General features: G+C 42.0%; 1 protein-coding gene across 1 annotated transcript in view; it reads left to right on the plus strand.

Annotated features, from left to right (window-relative positions):
* The window catches only part of adamts17 (ADAM metallopeptidase with thrombospondin type 1 motif, 17), an 85527-nt gene that overhangs the window by 353 nt on the left and 71252 nt on the right, over nucleotides 1-13922 (plus strand). Inside the window, exons 2-3 of the mRNA XM_018692940.2 lie at nucleotides 219-583; nucleotides 7889-8060. Of these exons, the coding sequence (XP_018548456.1) occupies nucleotides 219-583; nucleotides 7889-8060 (537 nt within the window). The remainder of the gene's footprint in view (nucleotides 1-218; nucleotides 584-7888; nucleotides 8061-13922) is intronic.

The following is a 13922-nucleotide window of genomic DNA, read 5'->3' on the forward strand; positions in this document are numbered from 1 at the left end:
CAGCAACTATAATGAGGAATCTGTGCAGTAATGACTTACACACTGTCTCTAATAGTCACGGGCTGCAGATTTTTGCAAACCACTAGTTGAGCTCCGGAGTTGAACGTGGCTGCAGGAGTTACGGAGCGTTAGAGTTCAGACAGTTCACCGAGTCAGGACAGGAGGCTGTTTTTTGCCTATTGTGACCGCTGTTTGATGAAAACTGTCCCTCCCCACAGCCCAGTCCGAGCTGGAGACAGATGAAGTGGTTCCCAGGCTGCTGTCCGGGCAGGAGGCGCACCTGTCCGCCGACCACACCGTCCGCGCTCTGCGGCGCCGCGGTCAGCGCTCTCTGGACGCTGCGGGGGGAGGACACTTTGACCCGGATAACATAATTTTAACACTGCCTGCTTTTGGCAGGGACCTGTATTTAAATCTGACGCGGGATAGTACGTTTCTCTCGGGGGACTTCGTGGTGGAGGAGAGGCGCGGGGACCAGAGCGCAGCGGTCAGACGCCTGTCCACCAACCAGCTCTGCTTTTACTCTGGCTCCATCGTCAACCACACGGGCTCTCTGGCATCACTGAGCACCTGTGGCGGTCTGGTAAATCCATCTTCATTTTTTGGAACTGTTGATAGGTTTCATGTCATTCTATTCAAGCAGCTGAGCTCAAGACCCATTCCTTTTAATGCACTGAAAAGACAGGTTGGATTACAGCAGCTCGGTCTGGAGAGACTCTCCAGACAGCCGTCCTGCTGAAGTACCTCTGAGCACGATTTTCAGCTCCTGTCTCATCAGTCACTGCAGTTAATCTCTTAAACCCCACTGACCTGCCACTGGGTCAGTCAGTGCAGAGTTACACTGTCCAGCCAAACACTGTTCAGATTGTTTTAAATGCTTGTGGAGATCCTGTTTCTGAAGATAAATGTGTCTGGATGAAATCTGGAGAAATTTGTGAAAAATAATGCGAAAGACATTCACAGTATTTCCAGTTTAGTGGGAGGTAGCAACGTAGAAACATGGAATAACTTTAACAAACTTAAAGGGGAACTTTAAGAGGAGACAAAGGGGAAAGCTGTGGGTTACAGGTTTGATAAAACAGTTTTAATTCAGGTTCCACTTACTGTGTTTTTGTGGCGCTCTAAACTCAATTTAAGATCTTTAAAAAAAGAGGGAAAGAAATGTAAATAAGAATTTCGTAGTTTGAGAAGTTCCACATTAACTGAGGCATTTGATAATGCTCTTATGTAAAGTGAGTATGGAGGTAGGGGCTCAGACTCAGTTCTGGACTCTTCAAGCAGAAACAGGCTTGAAGCCAGCTCTTAAAGTAGACTCTGCTCCTTTATTTCCTCCATATATCCTCAGTGACAGTTTAAGAATTCAGCTAACCTACAATGAATGACAAGATTATTGTCCTGCTGTGTACAGACACTGTGAGTCACATGGTGGTTTATATGGAAAAAAAGACACTGGCAGCTGAAGCAGTTTGAACCTTCTGCCTCTTACAGTCTGTTCAGACCAGGACCTGTCAGAGAGGGGGACTGAGAGACATTCAGTGTGTTCCAGGTTTAAGCTATATTCTAAATACAATAACTACATCTGATGTGCTGATGCCAGGTTCAGATCTGAAAGCTCGGTGAAAAAGCAGGTGGTGTTTTTTTTTAAAGATTTCTATTTTCTCTGGGTGTCCCATGAGTCATCACCACTGTCAACAGTTTGTTGACTTTTTTCCAGCTGTGTGTAACGTCACCATTTCTCTTGTGCATTTGGACAACACGTTGGCATTTCTAAAGGATAAATCCAGCCCTTTTGTAGTTTTGTTTACAAATCAGTGATAATAACACTGCACTGACCAATAGACCCTGAATGACACATAAGCACAGCTCTTTATGTTGATCGTAATGAAACAAAATGTCAGTAGACAAGTGTCAAAAATGTATGTTTGAAAAACGGTCTTCATTGTATAATTTGCCCACCAGAGATCACTGACAAGTTTATTTTTCCACTGTAACAATGTCCCGTTCACTACATTTCTAGGTCACTATGAATCAGACTTAAGGGACTGTTGTCGAAAAGTGTTTGTATTCAGTATGAAATATCAATATTAGCATCAAAAATCCAGCATTGTTTTGACCTAAACTCATAATGTAACTGCATCACTTCAGAGAAGCCTGACTAAATAAATGGTGAATGGTAAAATTAACATCCATCACATTTTAAAGGCTGTCTTCTTCACGCAACCTGTTGAGTACAGTGTTACTGTCAACAAAATAATGGTCAAGTTTAAAGAAGAAGTGAAGATATTTGAAAATGAATACCATCATTTTTCCAGTGAATAATAAACTACAGACTCGAACCAGGGTTTGAATTCTGTGGAACTGGGACACATGCATAGTTTAATTTGACTAAAGCAATGTAATTAAATAAAGCCTCTAAGAAATGCAACAACAATGACAGTTGCAAGCTGAGGATTTGGAACAGTTCTGTCTGTGTAGACAGGTGTAGAATCCAGTATTAAATCAATAGTTGAAGTCTTTCCTGGGATTCAGTCTGAAACATGAAGGCTCTGTCATGTGTGTCAGATATTGGTTTGCCACTTCCAAGTTTCCAGACTAACTGCTCGTTGAAAGCAGTCAGAAAAAAGCTGGTAGCCACTCTGCCACGTGCACATGCTTACTGTGTGTTTGATCTGGATAAGTCAGACTAGGAGAACGATCAGGCTGTCAGTATTTGTCCAGACTTCACACACACATTGGTGTGTCAGGGAAGTTACACAGGGAGTAGCCCAGATGCCTTTAAACTCAGAGAAAGTTGTTATTGGCTGCCAGCCACGCAAGACTTTTGACCTTTTTTTTATTGCCATTTTGTTGATTTTCATTTTTCTTTTCCAGGCAGCTGCTGGGTGTTATTATGTTGAAAAGAAAATCTTTTTCAATGTGATGTCCGTTCACTGGCGACAACTAGGTCAGAATCAGTGACTCCTTCTGTGGGAGAAGACCATCTCTCCCGTACACAAACACCACCTCACCACAAACGTATTATGGCTCGCCTGTGTGAAACTTATCTCCATATGGTCCAGGTTATATGTAACTCTATCCAGTGACAGCCGCTGTCCCTACTCCTGCAAGTCAGTCAGCCAGGCTGGCTCAGCATACACTGTGGCTGCCACTGTCTCAAAAAATCAAGTTCAAATGAATTTGAATCGTTTGTACTAATTCAAACATAATCCATACATCGTACCCCCCACCCCCGCACTTATAAAGCTTACTATGTTACTGGGAAAAAATCAAATTGATAGTGATTGTAGTCAGTCCTGAGATGGACTAGTGATCTGTACAGGGTGTACTCCGCCTCTTGCCCAATGTCAGCTGGGATTGTCTCCAGCCCTCCACGTCCCTTAAGGATAAGCGGTATAGATAATGGATGGATGCTTACTCTTGTGCCTGGAAAAACATCAAACCTTAATAAAGGGTTAGGCCTGGTTAGATACACAAAGCCTGTTTGGCACGAAAGGTATCTGTAACACTGCTGCTTATCCTAATCAAGCCAGTCACTTCTCCCAGTTCTTGTTGCACAAGTTTCCTCTGTTTTTATGCGTTTTGGTATTTGTTGCATCTCTGGATTTGGAGCATGTTTCCTTTAGTGTTTCTGCTTTCTTCCTTGTATGTGTTTGTCCTGAAGAGCCACAGTCCAGCACATATTTAATTGAAACATTGCTCTCAATGGCCTAATACAGACTTAGATGTTAAAAGATAGAGGTGGAATTGCAAAATCTGACAGGTGACAAATGTATATGACCGTATATATCATCATATTGGCCAACATTTGGAGACTGTCCTCCCAAGAAAAACAAGAGTATCGCTCATTTGTTCAAAAGCCTAAATGACCTACATTTCTGTTAAACTGACAGACTTCTAGTGGTCACATAAATTATGGTTCTCATCTGTTGGAGGCTGAGTAGTTTTGTGCCAAAACCTGATAAAAGGTGTTGTTCTGCTGATGGGGGATCAGCTCAGAAATCATCTTCTGACTGGTATTTTAACTGTAAAGGAAGGAACACAGTTTTTCAGATCAAGGGTCAGATGAGAAAATCCAGAAGCAGTTTCATATCCTTTAAGTCATGTCATAGGTGTCCATGGTTTCTGTCCTTCTTTCTCCACTGTACACTTCTATAAATAGTTCCTTAAAACCATGTTTGTAAAATTTGTTCCGTGGCATCAGATAACCCTAACCCCAGCAGTAGCAGCAATTAAAGCTTGGCCCACTCCCAGACTTAAACAGAAGTCGAGATAAAAGTTTATTTGTCTGTGTGGAGAAACTGGGACATTAAAGCAGCAGAAATATTACAACATGGTTTCTTTAGAAACTGCAGCTAAACTTAATAAACAGAGAGCATGGGAAAGAGCATTAGTTCTAATATTTAGAGTCCCTCACAGTGGAGAACTAATTTCTTACTTGATTCACTGTGACACTTTCAAAATGAAATCACACTCTTCCAGCTGAGGATGGAGGGATTTTAAATCACCTCAGATTCCCCCGACCACAGCTATCTTTGTGATATACCTCTTTCTCTAGCTGATGCCTATGAATAGTGTCATGTCTTCGTGTTTGTGCAGCATTAGAAATGCTTTAATTCATCCTCCAGTCCACATTATGCTGGCTAACAGAATTTGTTAGCCCTGGGGCTCAGCTGGGAGCAGAATGTCTGCAGAAACACTGGGACAGACTGTGTTGCTGCCCTATTTTATGGCATACCACACTGCTCTTGTCAGTGCCGGCCTGTTCATAGTGGCTGGACTATGACTGCTGCTGCTGCATTGTGTTGTTTGTCTTGATCTTGTGTTGTTTGCAGGGACCTTACAAACCAGTGCTGGTAAGACTGCAGAATGGTATTTTAATTGTTAGTTCTTGACAAAACTTTGGCATAAGACCTGACTTCCTGGATCGTAAACAACACACCCCCAGCAAATGAGTAATTAATAAACGTGGCCTTAATCTGATCTGCTGTGGATCTTCAAGGATCTGCTGCTAAGGTCTTGGTTCCAGATACCAAAGGGTTCCTTCAGAGGGTTTGTGGAGTCAATCTTTGGTTGGTCAGAGTTGTTATGGTGGCACGTGAAGGACAACAGCCAATGAAGTAAAAGTCAGTAAATGCCAACCTGTCTTTCTTTCCAACCACACCTTGCTGTTGCCATTATGTAATATCTGCCACTGTAGGTTGCAGCTAGTAGTTAGCAGCTAGTAGTTTTGGTGGTGCCAGTGTAAATGGTGAATGCTGGTCAATGACACATCAGTGAGATCCCCAAACTTCACAGTCAGATCAAGATAAGGAAGCCCTCCTCTCCTGCATAGCCATTTAATCCTGTCACCTTTGACCCTTTAAACCCTGTTAGCTGGTTTCCATCCTAATGTGGGATGCAAACACAGCTTGGATAAACATGATCTTTTACTGCTGTTTATTACTGTTCACTATATTAACTCACCAATCACCCAAGGAGACTAACTGGCACCAGCTTTTAATCTGACTTTGTAGTAGATCACCAGGTAAAGCAGCTTGAAGGTTATCATTATCAACAACAAGGAGAACCAAGCTACACGTCATGGCCCGGTGACACAGACCAGAACACCCCAAACATATGGTCTTCTAGCCGCACACACTCACACATGAGTAATACCAAGACCACACACACTCAAAGGAGAACAAAGAAATGAAACTCATTGATTCTTAAATGTGGTCTTTGAACATCATGTTGATTACTGCTCTGCTCGTTTAAACCAATGGAAGATACAATATTAGAATTCATGTGGATTGTTATGATCAGTCAAAAGAGTAACGGCTTTCAGAAGCAGAGCTGCCTCTCGCTGGACAACAGAGAACTGTTTCTGTACCCCCAGAACTCTGCAGAACCTGTGGTCAGCTGGGATGCATCCTCTAGGCTGTCTGACCAAAACAGTTTGAAGTATCACAGAATGGTATAACAGAAGGAAGGGAGAGGAGACAGAAGAACTTTAAATACTGTTGTATTCAAGCACTGTCAGACTGGTTATTATAACAATATTAATAATAATGATATTTATAGGTGTAATGCTGTCATTAATAATAACAACAACAAGGACAGAGAGAGAGGCAAAACAAAGGCGGTGTATTCGAGGGTCTTCTTAACACCAATGTTGTGTGATCTCTGTGTAAAAGGGGCTTGTGTCTGTCCTGTGATTGACTGGCAGCCTGTCCAAAGTGTACCTTGTCTCTAGCGGAGGATGCTCTTTGAGGTCATACTAATGAAACACTTTTTTTTTTTTTTTTTTTTTTTAACATAAACACAATGTAATAGGATCATCTCAGCATCTGTATTAAAACTCCGGTCATACCTAGTCCAACCCACCAGTAACAAATACTCTTTAAGGTCAGTGTGTGTTCTGCTCCTGCTCTGTGATGGCCGGGTATTACTCTGATGTTTTCAGCTCGGATTCAAAAGATGATTTGTGGTGAAAACATTTTGGACATTTGGATTGTAAGGAGCTGTGTGAGCTACAGGGGCCGCTAGTGGAGTTTTTAGACTCATAGGTGTGGATTGTTGAGAAGAAACCACTCCTGATAAGTGCTGACTCACCAAAAGCATGCACTGTGACTGCCACCCTCCAGCACATTTTCTTTTGACCTACTTTGAACACTTCAGCCTGCAACAGGAAGTGGGACTGGAAAGCCACAGCAATGGGATGATCAACTTAATCACTTGTAGACATTTGTAATTGTGTCAAGCAAACAGACCCTAACTGTGTAGTGTTAGGTTACATAATTTCAGAGTCATCTGTTTCTATAGAGCCCAGTGGTGTGTGGTGACTTTTACAAATAGATAAGCAGAGCAGGAAAAACAACTCCAAACCAATCCTCCATCTGTGAGTCTTGGGCAGAATGAGGTATAAACAAACAGTATAATGAGTATTTTCCATAGAATCTGAAGATAAGTGAATATTAACATTCACATAGATAAGACATGGTAGAAAATATACAACTCACTTCAGCTGTACAGTGTAAACAGAAGCCTATAGGCCATGGCTGCAGATTTATGTTTCAACCTATACAGCTGTGTGATTAGCTTGGCTATGCAATGCGAACATAAACATTTAAATTTGTGCATGGGCACTTGAACGCATGTTCATGCACCAGTGTGTTGTGAGTGTTTAGAGCTGCCCAGCTCTGAGAAAGACAACCTATACTGATTTAAGATGATAAATCACAGTGTAATTTATTCATTTACTGCTACTGTTACCTCTTATCTCTGTTGATAAAGATGTGAAACGTGAAAATGAAAGCACACCCTTTTTGAATTCTATGGTTTTACACATCAGGACATAATAAATAATCAGCTGGTCCTTAGCAGGTCACAGGTGTCACCAACTCTTCAAATGTTGTAGAAAGTTCCACATAACTGACTTTTAACTCATGAAATCCCCAAGAAAATTAAAAAAAAAAACAACTAAAAAGTAAAACTTCAGAGATGTGTTAAATGTGACCCATTTAGTCTGTTTTACATCCCCCAAAATGCAGAAACAGATAATGACACGTCTTTGTACAGCACTATATAGTTTGTAAGTGTACATTGTAGAGAATACAGAAAAAAGAAACTTCAAAACTGTAAGGATGAGGGGGAAAGCCACCAACAATGCCTCTTATTCTGACAAATACTTTGTTTGTCTCCTGATCAGTGTTATTCACTTCACCCGTCAGTGGTTTAATGTTGTGGCTGATCTGTGTATGTACATATAGCAAAATGATATGTATTTATTTAGTCATATTGGTTACAATACATTCAAACACTCTTCATTCACCATATACTATATTAAAATTCAGCTTTTTCTGCCCATTGAGACCATCACAGTCTGATCTTGTATCTGTCCTGTGCGCAGACTGGACTCGTCCAGATCGGGGAGGACAGTCTGTTCATCCAGCCAGTGGGTGAAAACGACCCGTCACAGTCATTCTCTGGACTTAAACACCGTCTGCTGCGACACCGACGCTCTGCCAAGACCAGCTCTGCTCCAGATGCTGACCAGCCCAGCTACTGTGGGACTATACAGGGTGAGTGACACAGAGCGTTTGCTGAGTGCTGTTTTTCAAGGTATATAAAAGTACACAGCAGAGAGGAATTTTGTGTCTCTGGGGACATTTAAGCAGCACAAACTGCAACATAATCTGATCTGGAGTCAGCAGATTGTCGGTATATATATATATATATATAGTGAGAGAAGTCCATGATGGTTTGGAGAGAGTCCCTAATCATCCTCTCAGGTGTCCTCACCTCACTATCTACTGCAGGGATTTGTGATGCAGCCACAGTGGAGGCTCAGTATGATCTGTCTGTGCAGGGTGAGGATGGGAGGGGAGAGACTCATCTTCTTCAGCCTGAGCAGGAAGTGTAGATGTTGCTGAGGTTGTTTGGTGATGGCAGTGGTGCTGAGTGTCCAGGTGAGGAGGTGACGTTACATGCACGCCAAGACTCCTGAGGCTGCTTTTGTTTTTTCAACATTCAGAGACTGAATGTTACTCCCAGGGGTGTAACGATACATTGATCTACGTCGATACATTGATCAGACATCATACATGTTGTAACATCCCTCACCAAGCAAGTGTGAAGATGTCAGCTGGTTTTTATTTTATTAAGCGCAATAACACCGGCTACTGTGTAGCCAAAGCCGACCAAAAAAACCCAAAAAACTCTTTCTCTGTGATAGTCACACCTACATCGACTCACTTTTAGCCCTTTTTCTGTGGAAAGACCCAAAGCCTGCCTCCATACCCAGCTCCCAGCCTCACAGGTGACTGACATGACAGAGAGGCTTCACTGCATCACAATATAATAATTTGTAAGACTTTATTTTGACGTTCCCTGACACATCTTTCTCTGCCTGAGCGTGCACATCTCTGGTTATTTGATGAAGAAAAATGTTGCCTATATGTGAAGGTATAGTGTGTAAATTATATTTTAGTTGCTTTTTGTGATTTGTTATGAATAGAAGTGATTGTGTTAAATCAGCAGGTGATATTGTCTCATATCGATCGCTGGCTCCTGACCTGAACCAAATGGAAATCTCATCGTAGCAAACTTTCGGCAAATGTCGAATCGTTATCCATTGAATCGATGTAACATTGTATCGTGATGAAACTTGTGATTTACACCTCTATCAGCTACTGGACCCCCACTGTGTTCACTGACTTATCATTGTTGCTGATGAGCATCACTGCCACACTGCCACACATCTGCAAACTTAATGATGTGGTTTGAGCTGTGCTGGGCAGCACAGGTCTGAGTCAGCAGAGTGAGCAGCAGTGGGATGAGCCTGAGCTCAGTCTGAATGCTGAGCTGAAGTCTTTGAACATCATTCTGGGATAATTGTTCTTTCTCTCCAGGTGGGATAGAGTGGGGATAGCACTGGTTGCAGTAGATCCACAGAGGTGGGGAGTTTGGCTTTCTTTTTCCAGAAACCAGAAACCAGTGAAAGTTCCTTCTAGATTTAGCAGCTAACTAATGCAGCCATTTGTACATAAAACAGCGATGTGTTTGATAAGGACACCTTAAAACAAAACCACAGAGAGAGCTGATAGAAGTGATGGTTAAAAACTGAATGAAAATTAGACCAGAGTTGTAACAAACTGGAATCACCCTACTGATGGTGCTGCTACAGAATAGGTGCAGTGTTTTCAGCTGAGCAGCAAAATGCCCTTATCCAACCTGTGAACTGAAATTCTCTTGTTTTTTTTTATTCTGACAGCTCAATGTAACTCTCCTAAATCATTATTTTAACACGTTTTACCCTCCTTACACTTTGCAAACAGTGCTTTGCAGAGACAAAAAATGACTTTTATGCTTCAATCTTTTTGGCAGAGAAACGGCCTCATACATATGGGTCAAATTACAGAGGATGGGATTCGTGTGATTTTTCAGAATCTTGGGAATGTTCCTTACACTCACCTCAAAAACCCTGAAACATCTTCCAAATCCCTCTGCAGTGATGTTCTCACAGCGAGCTGTGTGAATGAACTACTGTCTGCCTCTCCACCCTCCGAGCTGAAATGGGCTCGCCGAACATCCCAGGGAAGCAATGCTAATAAATCATAGGTTTCAGAGCTGCGTTTACTGCTATGTGCCATGCTTTGATGTTCATTCAGCTCCAGTGTGTTGCAAGAGAGGCTGTGTGGAATGCAGATGTTTCCTTATTTAATGTGTATCTCTTTTCTGCAAAGTTCTTGTTGGAACCTGCTAAGCCTCTCGCTGTTAACGCTATCAAACACAGAGCAAACCCCGCTCTCTGCTCTCTTACATTAATAATATGCATATTTTCCAAACCCTCTGTGTCTCTGTTTGGAGATTTTTGCACTGAAAGGAATTCACAGTGAGGATTTCTTTTTTCTTTTTTTCAAGGCAGAGCAAAGCTAGTCTCCTGATTTTTGAATGATGGCAGTTTTTGCAGCGTGGAGCACACCTGAACACAGGATCTAGTCAAAAGCACTAATGACTGGCTCGGGAAGTCATGGAAAAGTTTAATTAGTTGCAGACTGGAGTTATAGTTATCCAAACATTTCTCTGAGCAAAGTACTGTTCTGGAGGCAGAATCAACGAGTGAAGCCAAAGAACCACATCACACAGCCAGAAACCTGAATTAAAAGTCTGCTGCAGGTTTGCTCGCTTTACTCACTTCTCAGTATATATATCTTAGTTTCAAGAACTTTTCTCTGAGGCAGAAATAACTCTACAGGTCACATTCTCACATTACCTGTTCTAACACACACTCATTCACGCAGCAATGATACGTCAGGGATACTTTGGGGTTCAGTATCTTGCTCGATACTACAGCACACTGGAGGAGCCGGGGATCAAACCACTGACCCTGTGTTACGCCCGGCATGGAGAAACCAGAGCGTAGCATAAAGATGACTTCCCATTTCCCATCTCCCAAGGACAACCAGTCGACTGCTGTCCAGAAACACAACTGATTTATTTATCAACACAGGTAAAAATGGCGTCAGAGTGAAATAACATTACGTGTCCGCTAACTTACCTGCCAAAGAAAGAAAACAAAATAAAATACAGGGATCTGACCTAACTCCCTAACATAAACAGGAGAAAACAGGTTTATAACAAAAAGGGCTTCTCACCCCTTCAGTTACCTGGACTTCTTTTTGGAGTTTATTTCCACTATTTACAACTCAACACACTTTGATCAGTCTGCCAAGACAACAAGGCATGGTCCGGTTGGGAGTCAGGAAAAGTTGAAGCACATCCGTCTTCCTCAGGAAGTATTTCAGAGTAGGCACCATCCACTACCCCCAACTTCAACTCAACATCTTTTTAAAGAATCACAGGAACAGGTGAAAAGCACCCCCCTCAGGCAGGGAGGGAGAACAGCAAAAACAGACAGAAGTCAATATTAATTCAGATTATGACCCAGAGTCATAACACCCTCCAACCAGTGGGCGACTGCCTCTAACTCTTGAGCCACAGCCACCCCTGAAATTTTAGCTAGCTGCATCAACAAATGGACTTTTCCATTAGAGTTAGCTCTGTGAGATGGTAGTTAAAATAACTTCCAGGTTCGCTGGCACCAACGTTACAGCTATTGCTACAAAGGTAAACTTTATAATTTTGTTAACTGTATATCAACACAACAAAGTACATTAATCTGGAATTTTCAGTGTAACTTGGACACTGGGTTTGCCTGTCGTCATAGAAAGAGATTTTGGATAAGACTGTGAGGTTATCTGCTGCCTTACCTTTGAAACACACTGCATCAGAGCGACAGTGGGACAATTTTTAATTTCTTTATTTTATCTACAATCTGATTTTAATAATATGTTTAGTATCCTGTCTGATCTATTTAGTATCTGTTGTCCCTGAATAGTGTCTATTAGCATTAAGAAAACTGTAACTTTCTCTGTCTTGCTTCACACATTTTGGAGGAAAACTGAAACAGGAACAAACAAAGAAAGCTAGTTTTTCTGTCTGTATAAAGACAATGTGAGACCTTCTGATGTGCCTGGTGGACACAGCAGCTAGAAACAAACTGTCTCTGACAACTGTGCCTGGTGGACATGAGGACTAACTGTGAGGAGCAGAACATTCCTGCAAAAGATCATTTGTGATCCAACCATGGCTCATGGAGAAGTGACAAATCACTAGCTGAGTTTCCATCAACATATTTTTCTGCACATCTTGAAGTATTAAGAATTAATGCACTTAATGGGAGATGGAAACAGCTTTTCTTAATAAATTCTGATGCAGCGAACATTTAACTTACACGACTGATGAGTTGTTTCCGATTCTGGAGAAGAAGAAGAAGCTGTTTCGGCACCGTCGTTGTCACATGGCCCCTGCAGTGTGCATCAGTATTTATCTTCGCCTCGACAGCATGAAACATGACCAACACTAGCATGAAAGAGTTATTACTGAAAAAAATCCTGAAGTCCTCTATGCATTTTCTCTTGTAGATTGGCCGATGGAACTGGTTTTGTTTCTTCTTCTTCCTCTTCTTCAAGGCTTTACAGCAGTTGGCAAACTGTTTGTTTCACTTTGGGTTTACGACCTCTACTTCTTCTACTCTACTTTATTACAGCCGTGTGTAGCGTAGCCTTTACTGCGACTTTCTGACGACACTGTGCAGCCTAGTTTATTCATTCCACACCAGCTGATGGAAATGCGGCCAATTGGTGCTCTCTTTTTTGCAATGTTTCAAATGTTCTTTATGTTTGTTTGACAATAACGTAGAAACACAAGTCATCTCACTTCTCCACTAAGAAACAGGACATGTTGTTCAGCTGCAGACGCAGTGACTGTGCTGTGCCTGATCTGTCTGCTGTTATCGCTCTGTTCGCTTGCAGACAATTAAAACTCCTCTCAGACGTTCACTCTGTTTCCCCTGTGCACAGTCATTAACCAGAGCAGCTTGACCCTGAGAGCTGAGCTGCACCCTCAAAGTTACATAACACTGTCCAAGCTAAAGACCACCAGCACTTTTGACAACCTGTATAAATAAATTTTTTCCATATGTTCATAACTGGGGCATACACAATAACTGAAACCTCCTTTTTAGAAGGAAAGAAGAAAAACCTGCAGAGCTTTGTGTGTCCGACTGCAGCTCGTCTGTGTGTTTGTTTTTAGCCGTCAGACAAAAGTTGAGCAGGGTTTTTCATATGTTTTAACTGTGTTGGGAAGTTGTCTGCTGGTGTTTACTGATTTGTAGTTCTTACCATCCTTCATTAACATACTTTTTAGTGAATGAAATCATAGGGAAGTTAAACTTATCCTCCTTCTGCTGGGGAACTTCTTGGCACCTCTTCAGGGATATCTGACATTCCCATCGGTGTGCTTGGGTGGCCCCCAGACCCAAGTTTGAGTGGTAGAGTGTTTAATGGGAGGGTGTAGTCGTCCATCTCCAGACACACAGAGATAATTAGATGATTCTATTTTAATGTATGTATGCACCTGGTGTCCTGAGGTGAGATGGATGTAGGAAAGTGTCAGATTATAAATTCTTTCCTTTGCATTCATGTCTGCCTGGAATCTGCTAGTTCTCCCTGTTCCATTACTGTGGCTCTCTCCTCCTCTCTTCTCTTCTCCATGTCCAGAGGAATTCACTACACGACAATCTCTCTCTCTCTCTGTCTCCCTCTCTCTCCCTCCCATGCATTCTTTGTGCAGCAGCAGTTTAGTCTGCTTGGATGGAGGAAAGTGTGTCATATTGCATAAGAGCCTGGAGGAAGATGAGGAGGTTATTTGTAGGTTTTTATGGCATGTACGATCAAATTAAGAAAATTAACAAATGAAAATTAACAACAACAAAAACACCTCTACCATCAAGAAAATTTACTTAAATGTAACCTGTGGTGTGTAACATGCCAAGATATGCAGCAGTGTGCCAGCAAAGGCAGGGAAAGAGACCGTAAGCT

Source organism: Lates calcarifer, linkage group LG2, assembly GCF_001640805.2.
Source record: "Lates calcarifer isolate ASB-BC8 linkage group LG2, TLL_Latcal_v3, whole genome shotgun sequence".
Taxonomy (NCBI): domain Eukaryota; kingdom Metazoa; phylum Chordata; class Actinopteri; family Centropomidae; genus Lates; species Lates calcarifer.